Here is a 23,534-nt window from a genome sequence, read left to right on the forward strand (position 1 = left end):
GACTCAGCACCCATGAAGTAGCTCTCAGGCTCTAAAAGGTGGTGACCCCTGATATATATGATCATATATTACCTTTGGAACTATTACAAATAAATTATTTATAAAAATATTATTTATTTTTGTGAGTTTTTTCCTACCTGGAAGTAAAACGACTCGATTCCTGAAGCTCCGCCTGCTGCTGTGTGTGGGTGCCGCCCATTTCATGACATCCTCCTAGAGTCTGTGCAGCATGTCTGCATTTCTCCCATCTTTATAAATATGGTAGAGTGTAAGAACATTTTATTTGGGAATGATGTATTTATTGCTCTGAAATGCAGAATAATGTTGTACGTTAAGTTTATAAACTAAAACAAACCCAAAGGCACAGCGCTACTGTCACTGGAAGTAAACAAATCTTGTAACTGAGGTGTCGGCAAAGTAAAACTAGCGAGTGCCATTCAAGCTCCACTCACTGTCCTAAGTTGTGGAACATTTTCAGGATTTGTTCTTAAATCATCCTAAACAACAGTGATGTTTATACTTTTATGTTGTCTGTTACTGCTGAACTAAATCAGACGGTTGACCATAACAAACAAACAAAAAGAAATTTAAGTGACAAACATAATTTATTTCTAACAAATTTCTTGTTTTTTTTTATCAGTTTTGTTGATTTTGATCTTCTCTTTCTAAATAAAGGTTCAAATGATGGTGATGTAATGTAAAATTTTAATTTTCATACATCCAGTAAAAAGACAAAACCTTATTTTAAAAGTAAGAATTATGGCTCAATTTGTGAATCGTTGAGCTTGATTTGTGAATTGAATCGGATCACCACCTAAGCAGCGATCCACTGCCCTAATTGCACAAGCCTGGGACACCTGTGTTTTGCCAGTCTACCCATTTCTTCGATGCCGTACCTCTCAAGCTCCATCAGGTCGGATGGGAGATGATGATGCTCAGCTATTTACAGATCTCTCCAGAGATGTTCAGTTGGATTCAGGTCTGGGCTCTGGCTGGTCCACTCAGTCATTGTTGTGATTGTTGTGAAGCCACTCCTGTGATAACTTGGCTGTGTGCTTAGGATCATTGTTCTAATGAAAGTTGAAACGTCAGCCCAGTCTGAGTTCAAGAGCTCTGTGAAGTAGGTTTTCATCCAGGTCATCTCTGTACCAGGGCTGTGGATCGTTGCTAAGGTGGCGATCCAATTCGATTCACGAATCAAGCTCAACGATTCTCGAATTGAACCACGATTCTTACTTTTTATTAGAATGTTTATTGCTATGTGTATGTCTATTGACTGGATGGATAAAAAATGAAATTATTTGTATTTAATCATCATTTATACCTTTATATAGGACAGAAGATCAGAATTAACAAAACTGACGCAATTTTGGATGCCACTAAAGCTCCAAATGCCTCTACAATTGGAGGGGTAAGGAGAAGCTAGAGGGGTAGGGGAAGAATTTGGTTTTAGCCTTTTGTCTGCGAGCTCTAACCAGGCTGTCATACGTTTTTAGCTTAGAGTTGCAAGTGTCAAACTGTTCTACCATAAAGATTTGATTGATGGAGTACTGTTGACATGGTCATGCTTCGGGCAAATCTCTGGAGGGTGCACATAAAGTTGTGTCACAGACACCAAATTGTCTTTTTATTTATTTATTTGCAATTTTTTGTATTTATATATATATATATATATATATATATATATATATATATATATATATATATATACACTGCTCATGAAAATTAAAGGAGCACTTTAAAGAAACACATTAAATACATCAGATCTCAATATGAAGTTGGATATCTATACAAATAACGACAGGGCAGTGTCTTTATTTGTATAGCAGCAAATCAAAGATAAAACAAAGTTCAGCGCACTGTCTTGTGGGGTCCAGATGACCCCACTTTTAATGTAAACAAGCCATGAGTATATTAGTAAGCACGCTTTATAAGTGAGTGTATGACGCGTTTTTCCCAACACTGCAATGCCTTTAGCCATTTTGGTTCTGACTTGCTTTATTTGTGGTTTCCAGCTTATTTTGTGGTCCATGATGACTCCGAGGAACTCGATTTCAGTTACTCTTTCTATCACATGATTGTCTATAACAACTTTGATTTCTAAATCTGCAGGGATATGACAATTTAAAAAAATCATGTATTTTGTTTTGTTGACATTGAGTGAGAGTTCATTTATATCAAACCATTGTTTTAGTTTCCTTAATTCTGTCTTTACAGTTTTTATAACTTCTTTGAGATTTTTCCCTGTGCTCACTATACTTGTGTCATCAGCGTATAAGATGTATTTAAATTTGCTTCATACAGTATGAATGTAATTTATATGATATAAAAGCTTTGGCCCTAATATCGATCATTGATGAACTCCACAGTTTAAACTTAGCAGGGATGATTTAAAATGATCCAGTTGAACGAACTGCTGCCTGTTTTTAATGTAACTGTTTAACCAATTTAATGCCAGTCCTCGTATTCCATGTCTCTCCAACTTGTTTACTAAAATAATCGATGTTGTCAAAAGCCTTTTTTAAATCGATGAACACTCCAACTGTGAACTCCTTATTGTCTGTGCCATTTATAATTTCTTCTGTTAATTGCGGTATTGCCATGGAAGTTAATCTGTTTTTTCTGAAACCGTATTGATCATCGGACATTAGCTTATGTTTTTCAACGACATTTTCCAGCCTTGTAAGGAATACTTTTCCAGTATTTTTAAAAATTGGCAGAGTAAGGACACTGGTCTGTAATTCTAGAGTTGATGTTTGTCCCCTGATTTGTATAATGGAATTACTTTAGCTATTTTCATTTTCTCTGGAAATGTGCCTGCTTGAAAGGATAAATTGCAGATGTAGGTTAATGGGTCAACAATGGCGTCAATTACCTTTTTTACTACTGTCATATTAATTCCATTACAGTCTGTGGATGTTTTTGAATTGTTTGATGATTTCTAGAATTTTTTTTGCTTCTACAGGTCTCAAATAGATGGAGTTTGGATTTCTCTTTATGTGGTGTTCAGCTGTTTCCTTTTCAGATTCATTTGTATGATTTATTTCGTCAGCTAACTTTGGTCCTAATTTTACGAAATATTTTTTAAACCCCTTTGTCATGTCCTGAATATTGTTGCATATTTCGTTTCTACTGACTAAAGAGTCTGGATAATTTGTTTTCTCTTTGTGTTTTCTAATAACATCGTTCAATACTTCCCAGATTCCTTTAGTATTTGATTTATTTTTTTCTAAAATGTTTGTATAATAGTCTTTTTTGCATGTTCTCATAATACCGGTTAGTTTGTTTTTATATTTTTTATATCGCTGTTCTGCTTTAACAGTTCTATCTTTTAAAAATTGTTCGTATAAACCATTCTTTTTTGCATTAATTAGTCCCTTTGTCATCCACTGATTTTTGTTGTATTGTTTCTTACTACAGGATTTAGTAATCGGGCAGTTTTTGTCATGTAGTGAGATAAAATCCTGCATAAATTTGTTGTAAGCTGCATTGACATCATTACATTCGTACAGGGTTTTCCAAGTTTGTGCTTGTAGTTCTGATTTAAACGCATTTATTGAATCCTCTGTTAGTTTTCTTTTGTAAACCACCTGCTGTTTTTCTTTTATTTCTTTACAAACGCATTCATAGTTTACAAATACCAGAAATTGGTCACTGATGTCAGTCATCAATAATCCACTTCTTATTCTGTTTTCTAGGCAGTTAGTGAATATATTATCAATCAAGGTTGCACTATTTGTTGTTATTCTGTTGATCAATGGATATAAACAGACTGTACATTTTATGGATGAAATCATCTGTCACGGAGTGTTTGTTTGGGTTTAACAGATCTATATTAAAATCCCCACATAGAAATATGACCTTTCTTGAAATATTAGCGAACATGTTTTCAATAGTGTTTGTGAATGTTTCTATGTTTGATGCCGGGGCTCGATACACGCAGCTGACGATGACGTTACTCGGTTTCTCCATGTTAATCTCTATTGAAATATATTCCATGACATCATCTATGCAGCCAGACATCGTCTCCAAAACTTTGTGATTAAGACTGTTGTGGATGTAAAGGGCAATTTTCACTGTTGAGTTAGTTTTACAATCCTAGACTGTTCTCATTGAAGGTAGCATGCTATGAGGTATTTGATAAGATTATATGACAAGAAGTAATCAGACTTTAACTTTAACTTTTTACAATGATATTACTTCACCCTGACCAAAAAGTTGGCTCTGTCTGCTCATAGTAATATTAAGTACCATGAAAAACACAATAAGGTACCACATAAGTATTATGTAATTACACATCTTCTTACTTATGGTGAGTACCTCAAACCACACATAAACTTGCTAAGTGAGTATAAAATAAATTCTGAGACAATTTTCACAGTACTGCAAAGGTAGTTTTTGAATACCTACTCTCACATAATACATGGTAAATACCATGAAACATATGATAAATAAAGGCGTAAATCTAAGGTACTTTATTTGTAATTACCTTGTTCTTACACGTGGTAAGTACTACAAAAGACACATTAATACAACATGTAAATACCCAATAGGTACTATGTAAACAAAAACAGTGTGTACAGTATCCAGTAGGTACTACGTAAGTATGAACCAAATAGTATGAACCAAATATACCACAAAAATACACAGCAAGTACCATGTATGTACCCTGTAGGTACAAAAAAAAGTACTATGCAAATACATTTAAAATAAGTACTGTAAAAGAAAGCGTTACCAAAACATATTTATCTGGGCTTTTTATTGTTGGTGTCAAAAACTTTCTGTTGGCTTTCTATAAGTTTACAGTCTGCAGCTCATAGCAAGCATTTCTTAAATGTTTTCCTAATGAGATCAATATTTTTTAACTCTGATCAATAAACAGGTATGCACAAATGCTGACTAATATTATATTGGCAAAAAATTAATTCATTTGTTACCTTTATGGTACATAAATATTGTGTGTTTTTTACAAAATGTCTTGTTTTGCTTAAAGTCCCCCATTAATTTTTTTTTTACATTTTAAAAAAACATTTCAAGTAGTATTTTAATTCTGATTATGAAGTTTTTTTTTCCGTTTTTTTTTTTTTTTTTTTTTTTACCAAAATCCCTCAACCTAAATGTCTTAAAAAGCTGTTTTTCATGTTGATCTGAAGCCTCTGTTTCCAAAATCTCCTCTGAGGGGGGCGTGGCTCTTGGAGCTCTGCCCCTGATCTGATTATGATAGCTCTGTGTCTCTCTAGCATAAATCTTCACCGCTGCTACATAAAAACATCCATCAATCTGGGTAATGTCCAGCCGTATGGTTCTGATCCGGATGTCAGCTGGACGAGGAAGTGAAGATCTTCATGGACAGAACTTCCTCCAAAATCCTGATTCTTTCTCCTTCCAGTTCACCAAAGACTCTTTTAGCTAATTCTCCAATGTTTATTGACTGTGATCAATACATTCAATCATTGGTTTCTCAGAGTTCTTGATAAAATAATCAAAGCTAACATCAAAATGCTCTTTCATTGATTTACAATCCTTTCCAACTGCGGTCAAATGAGCCGCTGTATTTTTTGCTGAAGAAATGCAGACACCCTGCAGAGGCCAGCTCTAGTATGATGTCATCAAATGGGCGTCACCCACAAGGAGCAAAAGGCGGAGCCTCAGAGATTGACTCGTCTTACTTCTGTGTATGAAAAGAGTTCACAAAAATAATTCATATTTCATAAAAAAGTGTATGGGGCTGCACGGTGGCGCAGTGGTTAGCGCTCTTGCCTCACAGCGAGAAGGCCCCGGTTCAAATCCCGGCTGGGACCTTTCTGTGTGGAGTTTGCATGTTCTCCCCGTGCATGCGTGGGTTTTCACCGGGGACTCCGGCTTCCTCCCACCGTCCAAAAACATGCTTCGTAGGTTAATTGGTGACTCTAAATTGCCCCTAGGTGTGAGAGTGTGTGTGTGATTGTGGCCCTGTGACAGACTGGAGACCTGTCCAGGGTGAACCCCGCCTTCGCCCTTCAGCAGCCGGGATAGGCTCCGGCACCCCGCGACCCCGAAAGGGAAGAAGCGGTCAAGAAGATGGATGGATGGATGGATAAAAAAGTGTGTTCTTTAGTGTGCCAAAGGTAATATATGATCATATATCTGTATGTGAATATAATTTACTCTGAAAGACTTAAGAAAAGCATGGTAGGCCCTTTAACTGACTTTTTTTCTCTTAAAAAAATGTTCAAAGCAAATGTTGGTAGTGTGTCTAAGCACACACATGCAAACACCCACACGTGTCACACACAGTCTCTGGTAGTCTTGACCTAATTGAAGCCCAGTGGTCTGCCTCAGGTCATCCTCCTATACTTTGCTTATTTTAATGACATTTTTAATTAGTATGTTAATTGCCAAACACAATCAGCAGGGTGACTAGGTTTTTTGGATAGCTGCTGTTGGCATCCAGCTGGGCCACAACAGAGGGCTTTCCACTCCACTGAGCAAAACTTTGAGAGGATGAGCTGTGGAAGGCTGGCCTGGGGAGAAATGGTGTTTAAGAAAAGGAAATTTGCCTTTATAGATTCATTTGGAGTGAGGGTAGATGTTAAAATCTGAAAAAAAATCCAGTTTATTCAAATTAGTATTTTAATTATCACTTAGTTGTCATAATTTTTTTTTCTAGAAAGTTTGAAGTTGAGGCTCAATAAGAAGAAAATGTTGCATGGCAATGTTTAATAATACTTTTCTACCCTCCTTTATAGCTCAAAGTGCTTTACAGTCCCAGTCCCCCATGCAAACAATGATGGTGGCTCTGCTGCTGAACAATGGCACCAACTTATAACTACCAGGAGCAATGTAGATTTCAGCGTCTTGCCTAAGGACACTGTGACAGATAGGCAAGCAAAACGGAAATGTAATCTGCAGTCTTCCAATCAGAGGTCAACCTCTCTACCTCTGGTCTACGGGTGTCTGTAGTATTATTATTAATTTGATAAAGAAATAGGTAGGCTATCTGCTTATATTTTAACCCCAAGGAAGACCTTCATGCTGCTGCCAGACTATGTAGGCACAGTGGGTCAAAGTTCGAGTTTCCCTGCCAGTTCCCAGCCTGACTAAGATAAAGGATTGTGTCAGGAAAAGCATCAGCCGTAAAACATTACCAAACCTCCTGTGAGGATCGATGAAAGCTGATTCACTGTGGCAACTTCTGAGGGAACAACCAAAACATAGATTTTAGCATTTTAGTACCGATTATGTTATCCATGCCATTTAGAGTTATTCAAAATATTTGCTGAGCTTAGTTTTATCAGAATAGAGTAACTTTAAGGTAAACGTGTTTACAGGGATGAAAGTGACTTATACAATTGGAAAATCACCTAAAATAGTAAAGTTACTATGAAAATGCAGTAGTTTTAACTAGTTTTAATGCCCATTAAATATATTAGTTCGTTTAACATTTATTTTAATATAAGAAGCCATATTTTATTTATCAACTGGTTTTTGTCACTGAGTCTTGACAAGCCATTGACCATTTCAAGATGAAAGATCAAGAGGGTGAAAATAAGATGAAGAGAAAAGTGAAAGTTTGCCGAATGCAAACAATGGATACGCCATTGAATGAGTCATTGTTTGAAGTATCATTTATTGTTTGCAAAAATTTAAATTTATATTTTTGTATATATTTATTTATTACAATGAAACCTAATGGTCTTTAGTTCAGTAACTTTTCCAGAATTGTTCACATTTGATTCATGAGTTCAAGTGTAGATGTTAAGGATTAGCTGAATAATGAAAGACAATGCCATATTTAAGGGTACATTAAAAGAAAAATATGAAAGCTAGAATTACTTGACTAATACTTGACTGCAAAATGCAAATTAAATAGTATAACCAAATCTGTCTTGCACCTGATGTATGGATGTATGTTTTAGTGTGATTTGATACTAGCCTTCTTTAAACAAAGATGTGGAGTAACAGTACCTGCATTTGAAACCTGCATAAATAATATCTTTCTTTGTGTGTGTTTTTTTACTTGTCTTTGAAAATGTACATTCAAAATTACAGGGAAGATTTGTGTTTATCTTAAATCTAAAATAAAGTATTTAAACAAAGTATTCGTATCATTTACAGTACATCACATTTACAATCTGCACAGAATGTAGATGTATTGTACATTACAAACAAACATTGCCTAAATATTAAATTAATTTGAATCCCGAGCACTATTTTTTTTTCTTTCCAATTTATTTTTGGACACTTCCGTTAATTTCTCTAATGCCCACTCCAAAATCTTTTTTTTTCTTTTTCTGTTGTCAAAAACAGTTTAGACATGAGCAGGGATTTATGTTAAAGCAGTATATAGTTCTCTAAACAGGGAATTGAAAACCAATTAAGAGTACTGATTTTGGATGGGGTGACAGTAAGGTTGGAGAGAAATGTTTTGCAGATGATTTCTTCCTCTTTCATTCAACTGTGAGCTTTCCTGTATCAGAAATTCAAGGCTGTTCATACAAGATTTCTCTTTATAATTCTTCTCAGCTTCTGCTTTCCTATTGATCTTGGCCTTCACTGACAGACAGTGACACAGAAAGAGCTTTGATTTAGTTTAGGATTTTTTTCACATCCGTGAATCATTTTTCACAGATGTAAACAATTGTTGTTGTCGTTATTCCTCTTCATTTTCATCTATTTCAGTTGTATATCAGCACTTTATTCTTGAGAAAATTGTTCATTTCTCATCACCTTACTATATTTTCTTGCTTATCTTCTCTTTTTCAGTCAAATCTACTGTGTAGACAATGCTCATGGCCAGCTCGTTCGTGACCTGGACTTTAATCCAAACCGCCAGTACTACCTGGCGAGCTGCGGAGACGACTGCAAGGTCAAATTCTGGGATGTCCGCAATGTTCAAGAGCCTGTAAAAACATTGGAAGAGCATTCTCACTGGTAAGTGTATTCAAATTTGAAAGCAATTGTGTACCATAATGATACACAACATATCATACGTTCAAAGGCTGAGCTTTAAATGAGATTTGATTTTTCTTGTTTGCTGTAGTTTTAGAGCAACCAAAGCTTTATTAATGTGGCATTGATGCAGTGCAAACTTTGTTTAAACAAAAAACAAATCAGAAAAACAACAGAAATTTTGATTTTGTCAAGAATTGTTGTTGGCAACTTTTTGTTTAGGTAGTGATTTTAAGCCCAAGACAGGAATCCAAGGCGTAGGTTAGCTTATTCTCAAGATGTTACGTCTTGATCAACAGAGAAATTCCAGGAACAGGGTAGCACGTTTAACAGTTCCTCAGAGTTCAAAGATTTTATAATCATAGGTCCAGAACAAACACAATTCATAGGCTTAGAAGAGTACAAACGATACTCAGACACTGAACACAAAAAGACACCTCAATATAGAGCTTAATGAGACATTGCAGGCAGTTGTGTCTCTCAGGGAGACCTCAGAGGGGGAGAGCATCCAGGAGACAACCCAGCCAACTCTCAAGAGCCAAAAAAAAACGAAGCACAACCACAGGGACAATATGTACACAGAATTAGAAAATAAGTAAAAAGAAGTTGGCAGCAACACACCAAAAATACTCAAACCTGTGACATTGCAATCCTAGAGAGAATCAAGAGATCAGTTACTGGTCCAGGATGTGACTAACCCAAATCCACCGGCGCCCTGCAGGACAGTGGATTCACAAAGAACAGTAGCCCTCCCAGTCGTACTGGAGCCCACATCCGATCCTAAAAGCTGGCAGACGGTGGGTTGGGGTTAGGTCTTTGGAAGGGGACTAAAGGGAATCCTCCTGGACAGGCTTCAGTTTACTGGCAAGAAATACTAAGCGGACATGCAGAAATGGGGAAAGGCCTGAGTTGATGATCTCAGGAATTCTACATGTTTTCCAGAAAGCAGGATTGCAGTTTTCTTACACCATCCCTAAGGGAAAAGTTGGCAGAAGACAGCCCCACCCACACAAGGGAAAGGTCTGATATTGATCTCAACCAATGAGAATTTCTCTTGGCTGGAAGTCAGAGCTCTGTCTGCAGGTACTTGGGCACAGACCACATGAAAACTGCTGGGCATGAAGTTTACCCTATTAGTGCCCTAGACAAGAGAGGAGGCTGGTACTGATTGGCCACTTGGAAAGGAGTGAACCCAGAAGAATTAACCAGGAGTCGTGAGCATATTCAATCCAAGGGATGCAAGTGGACCAAATGGTGACTCAGATAGCCTACAGAGAAGTCCCAAAGTTTTGGTTGAACTGTTCCACTTGACCATTGGTCTGGAGATGAATACCAGAAGATAGGCTAACCTTGATCCCAGGAGTTTTCAAAATTCTCTCTTGAAAACCGTCTCAAATTGAGAATCCAAGTCCAAGACAATGCTCAAAGAAAGATGGTGTAAGCAAATCCTGTGGCAAGATTGCTTTGGAATCTGCAGCAAGATTACGGCATAATTCGACTATGATGAAATTATGATTGTTGTGAAGCATGCTCAAAATATATCTTAAATTGAGAGTTAAGAACAATAAATGGCAAGGTTAGTGGAGTTGCACCTTATGTGTATTCAGACCACAAATGTCTGCTTAACTCTCTTATGTTTCTAGTTTGACGAATGCTACTCCGACTGGCCAGAAATCACATGATTTTTTTTTTATTTGTCACAGTTCAAGCATTCTTCCAAACCTTTTCAAATTTTTGGAGCAGCTGTTTCAACAAGTTCTGTTTTCTATTTCCCAAGGCAACAAAGCGAGTTAGCCTTGTCTGTGGTGTTTCGGTTTTGTAATGTTCTGTTTTCTCCGTCAGTCTCACCATGTTCAGGATAATCATCCACAGCTGTCTTCATTTAGCTAATGAACTATACTATACTATAAATACTCAGTGTATTTAAGTGTCTGGTTTTCAGTTTCTCCTTGTCAGATCACCTGCTCTGTTCTGCCACTGGTTCGTTCTCCTGGTTTTGTCATGTTTAAGTTGATTTAGTAAACGTTTATTTTTCCACCACCAAACCTGGTCTGCTGCGTTTGGGTCCTTCACCACCATCCCTGACAATGACTGTGGGTCAAACAAATCTAAAACCATGGACATCTGTCCTTTTCTTTATCACTTTCATTCCTGCTTATTGAATCTCATACATTTACATAGGTTTGACAAAGTTGTGACTGTGGCCATTCATAAACATTTTTTACTTTGTTTTAATTTTACAACTTTTGGTTTTGTTATATTATCCTCATTGATTAACCATGCTTCTTTTTTAGTGTATTCAGATTATAAAATTGTAGAATTGTGTTGAAAAAGGTCAAAAACATACATGGCAGGATTCATATAACTGATAAAGATACTTGTCCTTAACATATGATTCTTTTGAAAAGTTTATTTTCAATACTTGAAGTACATTTTTAGCTGTACTCTTAATTTTCTGTTTGTATTTCTCTACTGCCAGTGAAATCCCTCAATCACTCCAGATGTAATGAAAAGTAGTAAAACACTGTCAGTAATTGTTTTGCCTTTAAAAACTACATTATAACTCCTGTGAAGCGTCAGGTGTACACGCTTGTGTGTGTGTGTGTGTGTGTGTTTGTGTGCATGTGCGTTATCTTTCCCTTTTGGTTGAGCTGATCAGCCTGTAGGAATAAGATTCTACTCATACAAATTAATCTTTTCCCGAAACTGCAGTCATACACTCACAGTAGCTAATATGCAAGTGTGCACCAACACACTTCTTTTCCTTTGGAAGGCACATGGAGAAGACATTATCTAACATCATGAAAGCTAACATAAACATGAATGTTTGTCGCTGGGGAATGGTGTTTTTATACATTTTTGGAGTGTTTCTTATCTTATATAAGCATTGTAACAGTCCCCTTTCTATCTGTTCGCACATATTTGTGTGTATTCATGCAAAACCAAAATGCATATTCTCATTTGTAATTTTCTGTACAAAAACAATCTTCATTGGGATGCATTTATGTGTGGGTGTATCCTTGCATGTGTGCATGCTCATTTTCCAGAGTGTAGCCAGGATATGGCCTCAGGGCTGCTTTGGGGGTATTAGGGACTATTTTTTACCAGGGAAGCGGATTAGTGGAGCGCAGGGAACAGCGTGGCCAGGGCTGATTTTCTGTCAACAGCCCTGGTTATTCCTCAGTCCCTCCCTGTCAGGGAACTGGGACCCCACTCTGAGCTGCGCCCCAGGCTCATGAAGACAGACACACAGATACACACAGCAGACAAGTTGGGAAAGCAGGATTCATCATTAGAGAAGTGGAAAATAGGGCATAATAGAAAGAAATGGAAGAGATGTGTAATTGGATTGAAAAATATTGAAACTGTGTTACATAAAATTAAGACAGGATTATGTAGTTCATGATATTTATAATTAGCATGTCAAAAAGGCTCAAGGATTGATTAGGTCTTCAGATTTCCCATATTCCGGTAACTGCCATTTCAGTCTCATGTGTAAATTATTTTGATGGCTCATTGTGGCTTTTGTATTGTGTAGTGAGGCAAAGGGTGTATTTGAACACCCTGTGATGTAGTTCTCACATCACAGTTCTCTTGTTATAAATAATAATGGAACTCATCACAATTCTGTGTAAATATTACTAAATAATCAAAGTGTGCTCTGCAGGGTGTGGAGTGTTCGCTACAACCATAGCCACGACCAACTGGTGCTAACAGCCAGCAGCGACAGCCGCCTCATCCTTTCCAACATGGTCTCCATCTCCTCAGAACCATTTGGACACATGGTGGACGATGAAGAGCTCAGTGAAGGAGAAGACAACCCTCAGGAAGAAAAGTAAGACATTCTGCTTCAACAAGCTAACAAATAGATTGCATGTGCTCCGTAATAAAGCAGTCTTTATTGAACTGGTTTGTTAAGAAATTTTAAGGAGATTTTTTTAAGAAGAATGTGATTATAGTCAAATGATAAAGTTTTTATTTATTTGGGCCAAAAAAGCATTTAGTTAGCCCACCAACTGTGGAAGTTCCTCCACTTAAATAGATGACAGAGGTATGTAGTGGGGCAGCATAGCAAACCTATTGTGCATTTTGTGATACAAGCACCAAATTTGGCACACATGTACATTAACATGCTGCGAACATTTTCAGATATTGGGCCACTTGGAATTTTCTCTTTATGTCCTCCATATTGGATTTCAAAATGGCCGACATTGGAAATATACATTTGCGATTATGTGTAGTTCTAATGCTCCTATTGGCTCGATTATGGTGTATAAATGTATGTTTTTGGGGACAAGGGATCCAATGGTAAATATATGCATTGCATATTTTTACCCCTGGGCCACCATATTGGATTTCAAAATGGCTTTTTTACATTACATGGTTGCTTCTCAATCTACATTTGTCTTTATCTTGGGATTAAATGACTGGGTTTGGGTGGTGGTGGTAGTAGTAGTTGTTCGGTAGCTGTAGTGGCAATGCCTCAATGCCTGCATCAAAGGAGATGGTGGCACAGTTGGGCTCACTGACACCCCTAGTGCCCATCGTCGGTGGATGGTTGCAGGACCAGAAGTTGCTAGGTTAATGGAAGAATTCCAGGATGGGAACCAATATTAGAAAGGGCAAACAGCAGACACACGTCATCATGATCAGACACCAAGTGTTCAGGACTCATTTGTGAAAGATCTTCGCTCTCTTGTCAGTGTCATAGAGGAGATGGGCAACCCATTTGAGGAGGAGAGTCGGGATCTAGTCATACTGGACACAAAGAAAATTGCAGGTCCTGCTGCCGTGGAGACCGTGATGAATGCCAAGAAGACTGGCCAACAGCAGTTCGAGGCTTTCACCAGAGAGTGTCTGATGGACAGAACAAACCACTGGATGACCCCATTTCTCGTAACAAGCTGAAGGTGTTCAGCACTTCTACTCCAAGAAGCCGGAGCAAAGGTCGGCAACAGCTTGCCTTGGTCAAGAATGACTGTGAACTCTTCTTCTTCTTCGCCTCTACATTGGCTGTCAAACAAGGGGTAGAAACCTTGAGTTCTTTCATCATGAAAGTCAGACATATCCTCCTGCACTATCTGATGGTGGAAACTTCTTCATTGGCACCAAGAATGATCTCATCACAAGCTTGGAAGAAGTCTCTGATGCCAAGACAGAAACTCGTGTCACTATCTGTATAGTGCTTGATGGAGCAGCCATCGTCCAGATGCTGAAGCCAGCTGCTTCAAAGACCTTTGAAGAGTATGCACATCATATCTTCATCCAATATAAATTTATGAAGCTGCAAACAGTGTCATGCCTCGATCTGGTCTGGGATACTTACCTTGCTGATTCACTGAAAGGTAGTACACGTGCAAGGCGGGGATAAGGCATGCGGAGACGTGTGGCGGCTACCGCGGCCATACCAGGAAACTGGCAGAACTTCCTATGGGTGGACAGCAACAAGACTGACCTGTTCAGGTTCCTCTCAGCTGCCCTCATGGAATGGTTTGACCAAGAGGACAAGCAACTTGTCATTACTGATGGAGAGGTAGTGCTCAGCAGGCCACTGATACCAGATCTGACCTCACTTGCCCCATGCAACCATGAAGAGGCTGACAGTCTGTGGTGCAGGAGTTGCAACCAGAAGTTGAACTATGGGTGGCTTTTGGAACAAGACAACGTTTCCGATACCTAGCGGCACATGAAATAGCAGCTAGACTGGGACAAGACAAGGCTTGTGCATTGCCAATGTTCCATGCTCTAACTGTGTCCAGCTTTGTCAGACATGGAAAGAGGACTGCAGTCTGGACAGTACTGCCAGAACTTACTGGGGCACTGCTGCTGCTGTCCTCTGCACCATATGACATAACAAACAATGCAATGTGCTTAATCAATAGGTTTGTGATCCTGCTGTATGATTGAACCTGCAAATGCACAGACATTGACAAGGCCAGGAGGAAACTCTTCGCAAGGAAGAACAATGTGCAGCTGATCCCTCCTACGAAGACAGCTTTAGAGGAACATGTTAAGAGGGCAGTGTATCAAGGTGGACATGTGTGGGATCAGATACTGCTGCCAGCACCAGAGCTCCCTCCACCAACCAACTGGGGTTGGTCAATGACTGGAGGATAGTACAGACCATACTGGACTAGACTACCTGAGGCAACTCACAGCTGCATTGAGCTGGTTTCTTGCAAGTGCCAGAAGGGGTGTGTGAGGCGATACAAATGCAAGGCTGTCCTTTAGTGCACAGCCCTCTGTGTGTGTGAAGGGCACTGCGTATGACGATGAGTCCACGGCATACATGTACTAGTGGCAGTGCTAAACTTGTTAACATGACATTGTTTGTGTACACATATCTTTAGTAGTGACATATAACTAGCCGGTATTAGCCGGCATTAGGCCATGTAGCTCGTCAGAATTGCACTTAAGACATTTGCAGACCTAAGACTTTTACACCCATTTAACATGCTTTAATAAAAATCATTATTTTCAAAGTATTGTGTTCATTCTAATATATTCCTATCATGGATAATTTCCAAATACAATGATATAATAAACTGTGAAAGATAACATTAAATTGAAATCATGATTGTGCATTGAATTGGGCATTGAATTAGATTTGTGACTTTGATTTTGATTTGTGCATTATGATTATTCATTTGATTGGTACAAGTCGATTGTAAAATGGTTACCATTGGATTCCTTGTCCCCAAAAACATACATGTAGACACAAGATTCAAGTCAATAGCAGCATTAGAACCAAAGATGATCACAAATGTTTATTTCAAATGTCTGCCATTTTGAAATACAATATGGCAGACATAAACAGAGAATTCCAAGTGGCCCAATATCTGAAAATGTTTGCAACATGTTAATGTACATGTGTGCCAAATTTGGTGCTTGTATCACAAAATGCAAAATTTTTTTAAATATATGGGCTAAACTGCCCCACTAATGTCATTGTTATCACAAGTACTCTTCTACTACGGGAGAAAGAATCCAGGAAATCACATTGGGGGATTTTCAGTGATATAATGCTGAATTCTTCTGTAAAAAAAGAGTATTTGATTATCTACAAACAAGCAAGAAAACTGACCCTCACAAACCTGTAATTTTTTTCTGTAAGAGACTCTGTCTTCCACTCGTTACCTGTATTAGCCACACCCATTTGAACGTGTCAATCTAGAAGACACTTATCCAAAACCTCAAACAGCCACACTCTAAACTCCACTATGCCCAAGACCAAAGAGCTGTCAAACGATACCAGAAAAGTTGTAGACCTGCACCAGGCTGAGGAGACTGTATCTCCAATAGTAAGCAGCTTGATACAAAAACAAAACTACAACAACTGTAGGAGCATTTATTAGATATTGGAAGATAGACAGTATACTGGTAACAGTCTCCCTCAGTCCGAGGCTTCAAAATCACATCCCATCAGGTCAAAATTAGATGGGATTTATGGCTGTATTTAGAGGGCCGAATCTTTTGGATCATTTCATTTCAAAGAGGCCTTCAAAAGACCGTCTCTTTTGGCTCTTTTTATGTTTATTTACTGTTGAGGAGCCAGCTTGGAGTTTAATCATTTAATCCTGGAAATAATCACAGGAAGGATTGATGGGCTGAGATCTGGATCAGAATAATTCTAATTCAGATTTCCTACCAATAATTGAATTTAAATTGCTTTTGTAATATCAATATAGCTTCATTTGAAATGTGTGGACAAGATGTTAAGGTCTGATATGGATTCAATGAAAATATTCCACTGCCAGCGTAAAGAGTGTGCATGTGAACTTTGAATGATGTTGTCAATGCAACAGCTAAACAGGGTTCTGCAACCTCTAAAAGAACCATTCGGCCCAGTTTCTTACTAACAATAGCGAGTGAGAGCTGCAAAATCTCACTTTTTATAAATATAATATGGGCCGGGGCATCCTGGCGCCTGGCTGGGGCATGGGGGCGTGCCGCTGGTTGGGGGTCTGGTCTGGCGTCTGGATGGGGACGGGCGGGGGCGCCATGTACCCTCCCAGGCCTGATTAACGTTGATAAACTTTTAAGTAGTATTTTAGATATTGAAATGAAGATGGACGAGAACTTTTAAAGCTCAATCAAAACAAGCTGAGATTTTAATTATTAGTATTAATGCTGATAGCAGGCCCGGGCTGCATGGCGCCCTAGGTGAAAAATTAATAAATTAATAAATAAAAAAAGAAATTGCAATTTGTTGCTTCCTCCAGCAGATTCCTAGCCTAGGTCCATAATTGGACCAATGCCCTATTGCTGAGAGAGACTGGGACCAATTTTATCTATCAACTCATAACTTGAATGTGTGCATTAAAGTCAGAAACACTGGCATGATTTTAGCCCTTCCCCCCTCATTAGCATGTTTACATTAAAAGTGGGGTCATTTGGACCCCACAAAAACTTTTTTTTATCGTTGATTTTTGAGTTTCACTAATGTCCATGGCAGACATAAAATCCTGTCCCCCTTTGTCCACATTTGTCATGGAAGGAATCACACATCAATATGTGGGTGGAGTCATCTGGACCCCAAAGACAGCGGAAGGGTTAGATGCAGATCTTACCTTTGAAGTACACACAAACCATGTTACACTGAAAAAAAGGCGAAATGTCTATTGTAGAATTGATTAAATATTATTGTGTAACTTTGGCATATTCCTGTTATGTTTTGTGTCCAACATATTAGTATTTTGTTAAAGCTACATAATTTAGTGAGGAAAAACATCAACATGTTTAGAATGTGCTGTGTGAACCCAAAGTTTTCATGTAACAATTTTGCATACAAAGTTTGCATTGTAATATTTCAGAAATACTGCCTGAGCGAGACCCTTTCTCTCCAGAGCCAGTGCTGAAATATTAATACACACTTTTGTAAACTCTAGAATAGATTATTGTAATGCCCTTCTTCCTGGTATCAGAAAAAGTATAATCAATCGGCCACAGCTTGTTCAAAACTCGGCTGCACGTCTCTTAACCGGACCAGAAAGAAGGAGCACATTACTCCAATTTTGACATCTTTGCACTGGCTCCCAGTCAGCTTTAGGATCAATTTTAAGGTTTCTAAAAGTTTACATGGAATTGGACCTTCATTTTTAGCAGATTTATTTCTAATTTATGACCTTCCCAGAGCCCTCAGGCCCTCAGGTGCAGGTCTGCTGGTGGTCCCAAAAGTCTGAGCAAAAAACAAGGCCACATTTCAACACTGCTGGCCTCAGCTGTGGAACAGCCTGCCTGAGGATTTGAGGGCTTCATCCACTTTTTTGAGAAAAACTTTAAAACTTTTTTCTTAGCATAGTTTTTAGGCAGTTCTTACATGTCCTTGTGTTTTAATATGATTTATGGACTGTTTTGTGGGATGTGTATATTGTGTTTTATTATGATTACTTGTTCAAATTCTATTTTTGGAATTATGTATATATTTATGTAAACACTTTGAGGCGCTCTTTCCAAGAAAAATGCTATATAAATAAGATTGAATTTGAATTTAAAGAATAAATCAAGTATCTGTAGTAAATATTGGACTAAATATTAATTAGTCCAATATTAATTAATAGACTGGAAGCTCTCTTTTGCAATTGACATAATTAAAGGACCAGCCTCCTCATGTCTACGTGTTCCATTACACCTTCAGGGGTCTAGTGGAGTCTATGGCTCTTGATGGTTGATGTAGATATGTAGGGCTACACTTTTTTTGTGTGTTTGTTAAAGATATTACAGAGATAGAGAATTTAAAAAAAATCAGAATTTTCACAACTTATAGATTTGTTATTTTACTGGAAAATGTAATATGAGCTAATTTCTTGTTTTATTTTTCTGGCCTTTGTTTTTCATGTATCATGAGCTGAATGTAAAATAATAGCTCAAGCTCAGATTGTGGCTTTCTTCTTTTATTTTATTGTTTATACCTTTTTATTTTTATACTTCTTTTATTTCACCAAATGACAAAAAAAAACTTAAGTGAGTCTATTTTAAAATAGGAAAAAAAAGTGTAATGGTTACCATTCAACTCTGACCAGTTTCTCTCCTGTACTCGATCTATTATTGTCCTATTTCCTCTTTTTAGCATAATTACTAGCTCTTATACTCAATGGCCAACTCTCATCAATAATTATCAACCCTTATCTTTAATCACCATTAATCAGCTTTACTTGTAACCCTTTCTCTGCAGTTATTGACCTTACTCATACATACACTTCAAGGCCACTTCATAGTTCCTGGACACCTGAGCAGAGCCCCACATAGTCACACCATCAGGGGTAAATACTGGGGAAGTTTAAAGCCTCGTTCCCACTGAGGGGTCCCGTACGGTTCGATCCGGTACGGTCTGCTATTTTGATTGTCTCCATTGTAAAATTGACCCTTAAACAGCTCGACCCATAACTCTTGAGGGTCCCGATCGGCTGCTGGTCCACAGCAAGAGGGGATCGGGTTGGATTTGCGGAGGTCTCTGGTCCCTAATCCCCGGGAATGAGGGGGAACACTGAATGCATGATGTACAAAAAGCAAAGCAAGAAAAAGTCGAGCTGCTGGATGAGGCATGACAATGATGCAATGACACGCATGCGCCGTGAAAACAATACGCCCCGTAGGGGCGAGGCTTAAGAGACCAAGCACAGCAAACAACTTTTTGTAGTGATAGTATAGCTCTAGCTAGGTTGCCATTTCTCATCCATTTTTGAGTTCTGGTCTTCATGGTTAGACATTCTTAAGGAAATTCTTTTCAATGTGACATCTGTTTCATTATGTGGGTATGAAAAGCTGATTTTGCCAAGTGCATCATTCAAGCAGCCATGACCACACTATCTTGCTTAACAGACGAGCAGCTCCACCTGGCAATAGCAGGTTTGCATTGCAGGTTGGTGGTAGACAGTCAGGTGTTGCAGGTGAACTTGGTGAGTCTGAAAGTGTCATCAGCAGACTTGCATCAAAACACAGAACTACTGTCAGAGTTTGTGACAGACCCAGGAGTGGAGTTCTGCTAGTGATAGACCAGAACCAGAACCTGAGGACCTCAGACATGGTTTAGCAAATCCACACAGCTGCAGGCTGTTTACCAGATGTGAGGGTACTAAGGTCTACAGAACAAGATCATCCATTCAAATACACATTTCAGAGAAATTGTGAACACAATTCAGGCAAATACTTCTGTTTAAAAAAAAAAAAAAACGTTTTTGTGTTAAAATGTTTCACTTGAAGGTTTTGCATGGAGGTTCAAAGTAATCTGATTTGTTCAAAGTAATCTGATTTGTTCCATCAGGTGCAGGAGCTCTCTTGTTTCTTTGTTTTTATTTCTCCTTCACTTTTATAGTGACATTATGTAGGTTTCCACTGAAAATGCTCCAGTACCAGGGCGTTGAATGTTTTCTGATATAAAACTTATCTTGCCTTTTATCTTTCTGTTTAAAGTTTTAGTTTCACATTCTTTCCTAGCATTTCTTCATGTAACATGCTTGAGATTTAAACATCCCCTTAAGACATGGTTTGAAGATCACCCACTTATTCATTGAATAGCAACAACAGGCATGTCATGCATTTGATTGGCAGTTCAGCTGACATCATGTCAGTCTGACACTTCTCAATGTCACTTTTTTTTTTGACAGACCCCCTCTCACTCCTTAGATTCACACAGACAACAGTTGGAAGTAGGTTATCACACAAAGTCAGACAAAAGTTGAAATACTCTGTGCAATTCACTTTTTCTTTAAAAATAGAAATGAAACCACTCCAAGCTGTCCTTTTACACCGTGATGTGAATACCTCTGTTGCAAAGCTTTACACAGATCCCCTGCATTTCATCCTTGATCAATGCAAACTGGTTTTAGATTTAAAATGTCAAATTAAATTGTTGTCTAAGTGCATGTTCTGTCACTGACTACTTTACTTATTTTAACATAACGTAGGGTCAAGGAGCCCCTGAAAGACAGCGTGGTGTCCACCTATGAGGAGCATGAAGACAGTGTGTACGCAGCTGAGTGGTCATCAGCTGATCCCTGGCTTTTTGCGTCACTGAGCTATGATGGTCGTCTGGTTATCAACAGGGTTCCCCGAGCCCTCAAATACCGCATCTTACTTTGAGCTTTTTTGGTGCTTATATTTGTGAGTGTGCGTGCTGATCAGTAATGTGTACATTTAGGGGTCTCCAACCTGTTCCTGGTGAGCTACTGCCCTGCTTGTGTTACAGCTAACTCTGCTTCAGTAATTATTGGTCACCTGGATCAGGTGTGTTCAGTCAAATGTAATCTGGACTCACTTAATTCAGCTAAGCAGCGGCTACTGAATCACGGTTAGCTTGAAAACAAGCATGGTAATGGCACACAAGGAACAGGGCTGGAGATGCCTGAGTCTCTGTAAAAAGTTAGTTGTCTGTCAATAAAATAAAATATTGATCTCTGGATGAAGTTGTTCAGTTTTATTGTTCAGTGCTTTGTGTTTCACGTGGATGAAACGCACCATACAAATAAAGACATTTTGAAGCTTAAGATGTGTCTCACTTTGCTGGTTGAAAAGCTACATGATAAATTGTAAACAGTGCATGCAGATTGGAGATAATTTCCTGATTCATGTTTGGCCCAAAATTATTTATTTTATATCTCAATGATATTTGTAAGGTGTCAGACATATTTAAAACATTTATTTTTGCAGATGACATCAATGTTTTGTGCAAGGTATAGCATATAACATTTCATTTATTAGATGTGGTCATAACCAAACTTTACAAAACTGAAAACATGGTTTGATAAAAATAACTTATCAATACATTCATATAAAACAAAATTTTTATTTTTTGAAATAGAAAGATCAACACAGCAGTGAAATTGATTAAGGACCCACAAATTAAAAGTGTATAGTATATCAAATTCCTAGATATTGTAATTAAGTTGGATTGTTAAGATGAGAAGCCCAAGTTAAAAATGTTGCTATAATAATATCAAGAAGTATAGAGTTACTTATCATGGTTGAATATTTTCTCAATTACAATGCAATGCATATATTATATAATGTGCCTACACCCTCAACTCCACCAAGGTATTGAGGTATGTGGAAACACCAATGACTGTATATCACTGGACATATCAACGCCTCACCCTCATATTCAAAAGAAGAATTACCTGCTGGTTCCAAGAAGGTCAAAATCCAAATAGTCAAAACCCAGACTTTATCCTGAAAATATTTTATGAACTATTCCTAGATAGCAATGTACATCAAGTATCTGGATTAAAGGAGATGGAGCAGTTTTCGCAAAAGGTATTCAAAACATCCCAATGGCTTCAAGAAGCCCAGTGTTTTGTTTTGTTTTTTCTATTACTTTACTTTTTCAAAAAATCCTCGAGCAGCTATAATTTGAACAGGACTATAGACCATATTCAGATATTGATGTCTGGTTAGTTATAATTTCAGATCTTTCCAAAATACCACAATCACTATAGTTAACACAAGTAGGAAAACAAAAAAACACAAGGCATGTGCCGTTTAAAAGCTTGTTCTATTCTGGTCCTCCTCTAGTCTGTAACGCCTTCCAGGTCCACCCCTAAGTGCTGCAGGAGCCTTCTAGATGTTTACACCACAAGAATAAGGAACACATTTACTAAATAAGGCGACTTCTGTGTCCTGCAAAGCAAGAACACAATGTAATGACTACTGTGCTGGGTCAAACAAAAAGGCAAAACAAAGGTATTGGAACCTTGGACAAAAATAAGATGAGTCAGGAAGACAACTGACCCAGCCGTGTCGACCGTTGGAGTAGGTAGCTCCCCACTAAAGGCTGCCTAACCAATTCTAACTAATGGAAAGAAACAAAGAAATCCTAAAAACACTGACTACCAAGGTCCAACCCCAAACTAAAATAACAAAACCCAGCAGTATAAGACTGCTGAGGACAAAGAGGGAAAAGAAAGGAAAACAAAAAGTTCTTAATTGCCCTTTTAACATTTAAAAATTGTTTTAGCTTAATCTTCAAGCTGAGGATAGGCAGACTGACAGATGAGGTTAGACAGGAACCATGGACTATGATGTTTGTAGACGACACTGTGGTTTGTTGTGAGAGCATGAGAACAAGTGGAGGAGGAACTAGAGAGGTGGAGGTTTACTCTGGAAAGGAGAGGAATGAAGAGTCCATGTATGTGAATGAGAAAGACCTAAGTGGAGGAGTAGGATCCATCCCAACATGTGCAGATTCCTACCCGCCCATGAGCACGCTCAGCGCAAACCATAGGGGCAAGCAAGTACATGCAGCTTGAAGAGAAGAAAGAGTGAAATCAAAACAAAACACAAAAAAGAAGTAATAAGGAAAAAGAAGACAGGCAATCTTTGGTGTCTTCTGTTTGTCTCTCTCTCTTTCTCTCCGTTTCTTTTCATCACTGTTAAATATTTTCCCATCGCAATTCTTGAGGTTTATAAAAATATTTCCCCTCCCTGTGTGTGGATATCAAGGTCACTGGTGGTGTCCTCTGATCAACTGTTTAGTTGAAATGACATGATCCCCGGGTTGTCCTGCGCCCCCCCTGCCATCGCACCCCCCACCACCATTTGAGGAAAAACTGGGTTAATCGATGTCTCTGAATTGACCACAAGTGTGCAGGTGAGTGTGTATGTTGTCC

At 38.3% G+C, this 23,534-nt stretch overlaps 1 protein-coding gene across 1 annotated transcript in view; it reads left to right on the plus strand.

Moving 5' to 3' along the window:
• The window catches only part of eipr1 (EARP complex and GARP complex interacting protein 1), a 73,877-nt gene extending 52,461 nt beyond the window's left edge, over positions 1-21,416 (plus strand). The window contains exons 7-9 of the mRNA XM_024278775.2: positions 8,746-8,913; positions 12,599-12,766; positions 20,838-21,416. Coding sequence (XP_024134543.1) covers positions 8,746-8,913; positions 12,599-12,766; positions 20,838-21,012 — 511 coding nt within the window. The 3' untranslated portion in view covers positions 21,013-21,416. The remainder of the gene's footprint in view (positions 1-8,745; positions 8,914-12,598; positions 12,767-20,837) is intronic.
• Positions 21,417-23,534: the final 2,118 nt, after the last annotated feature.

Source organism: Oryzias melastigma, linkage group LG22 (assembly GCF_002922805.2).
Source record: "Oryzias melastigma strain HK-1 linkage group LG22, ASM292280v2, whole genome shotgun sequence".
NCBI classification, from domain to species: domain Eukaryota; kingdom Metazoa; phylum Chordata; class Actinopteri; order Beloniformes; family Adrianichthyidae; genus Oryzias; species Oryzias melastigma.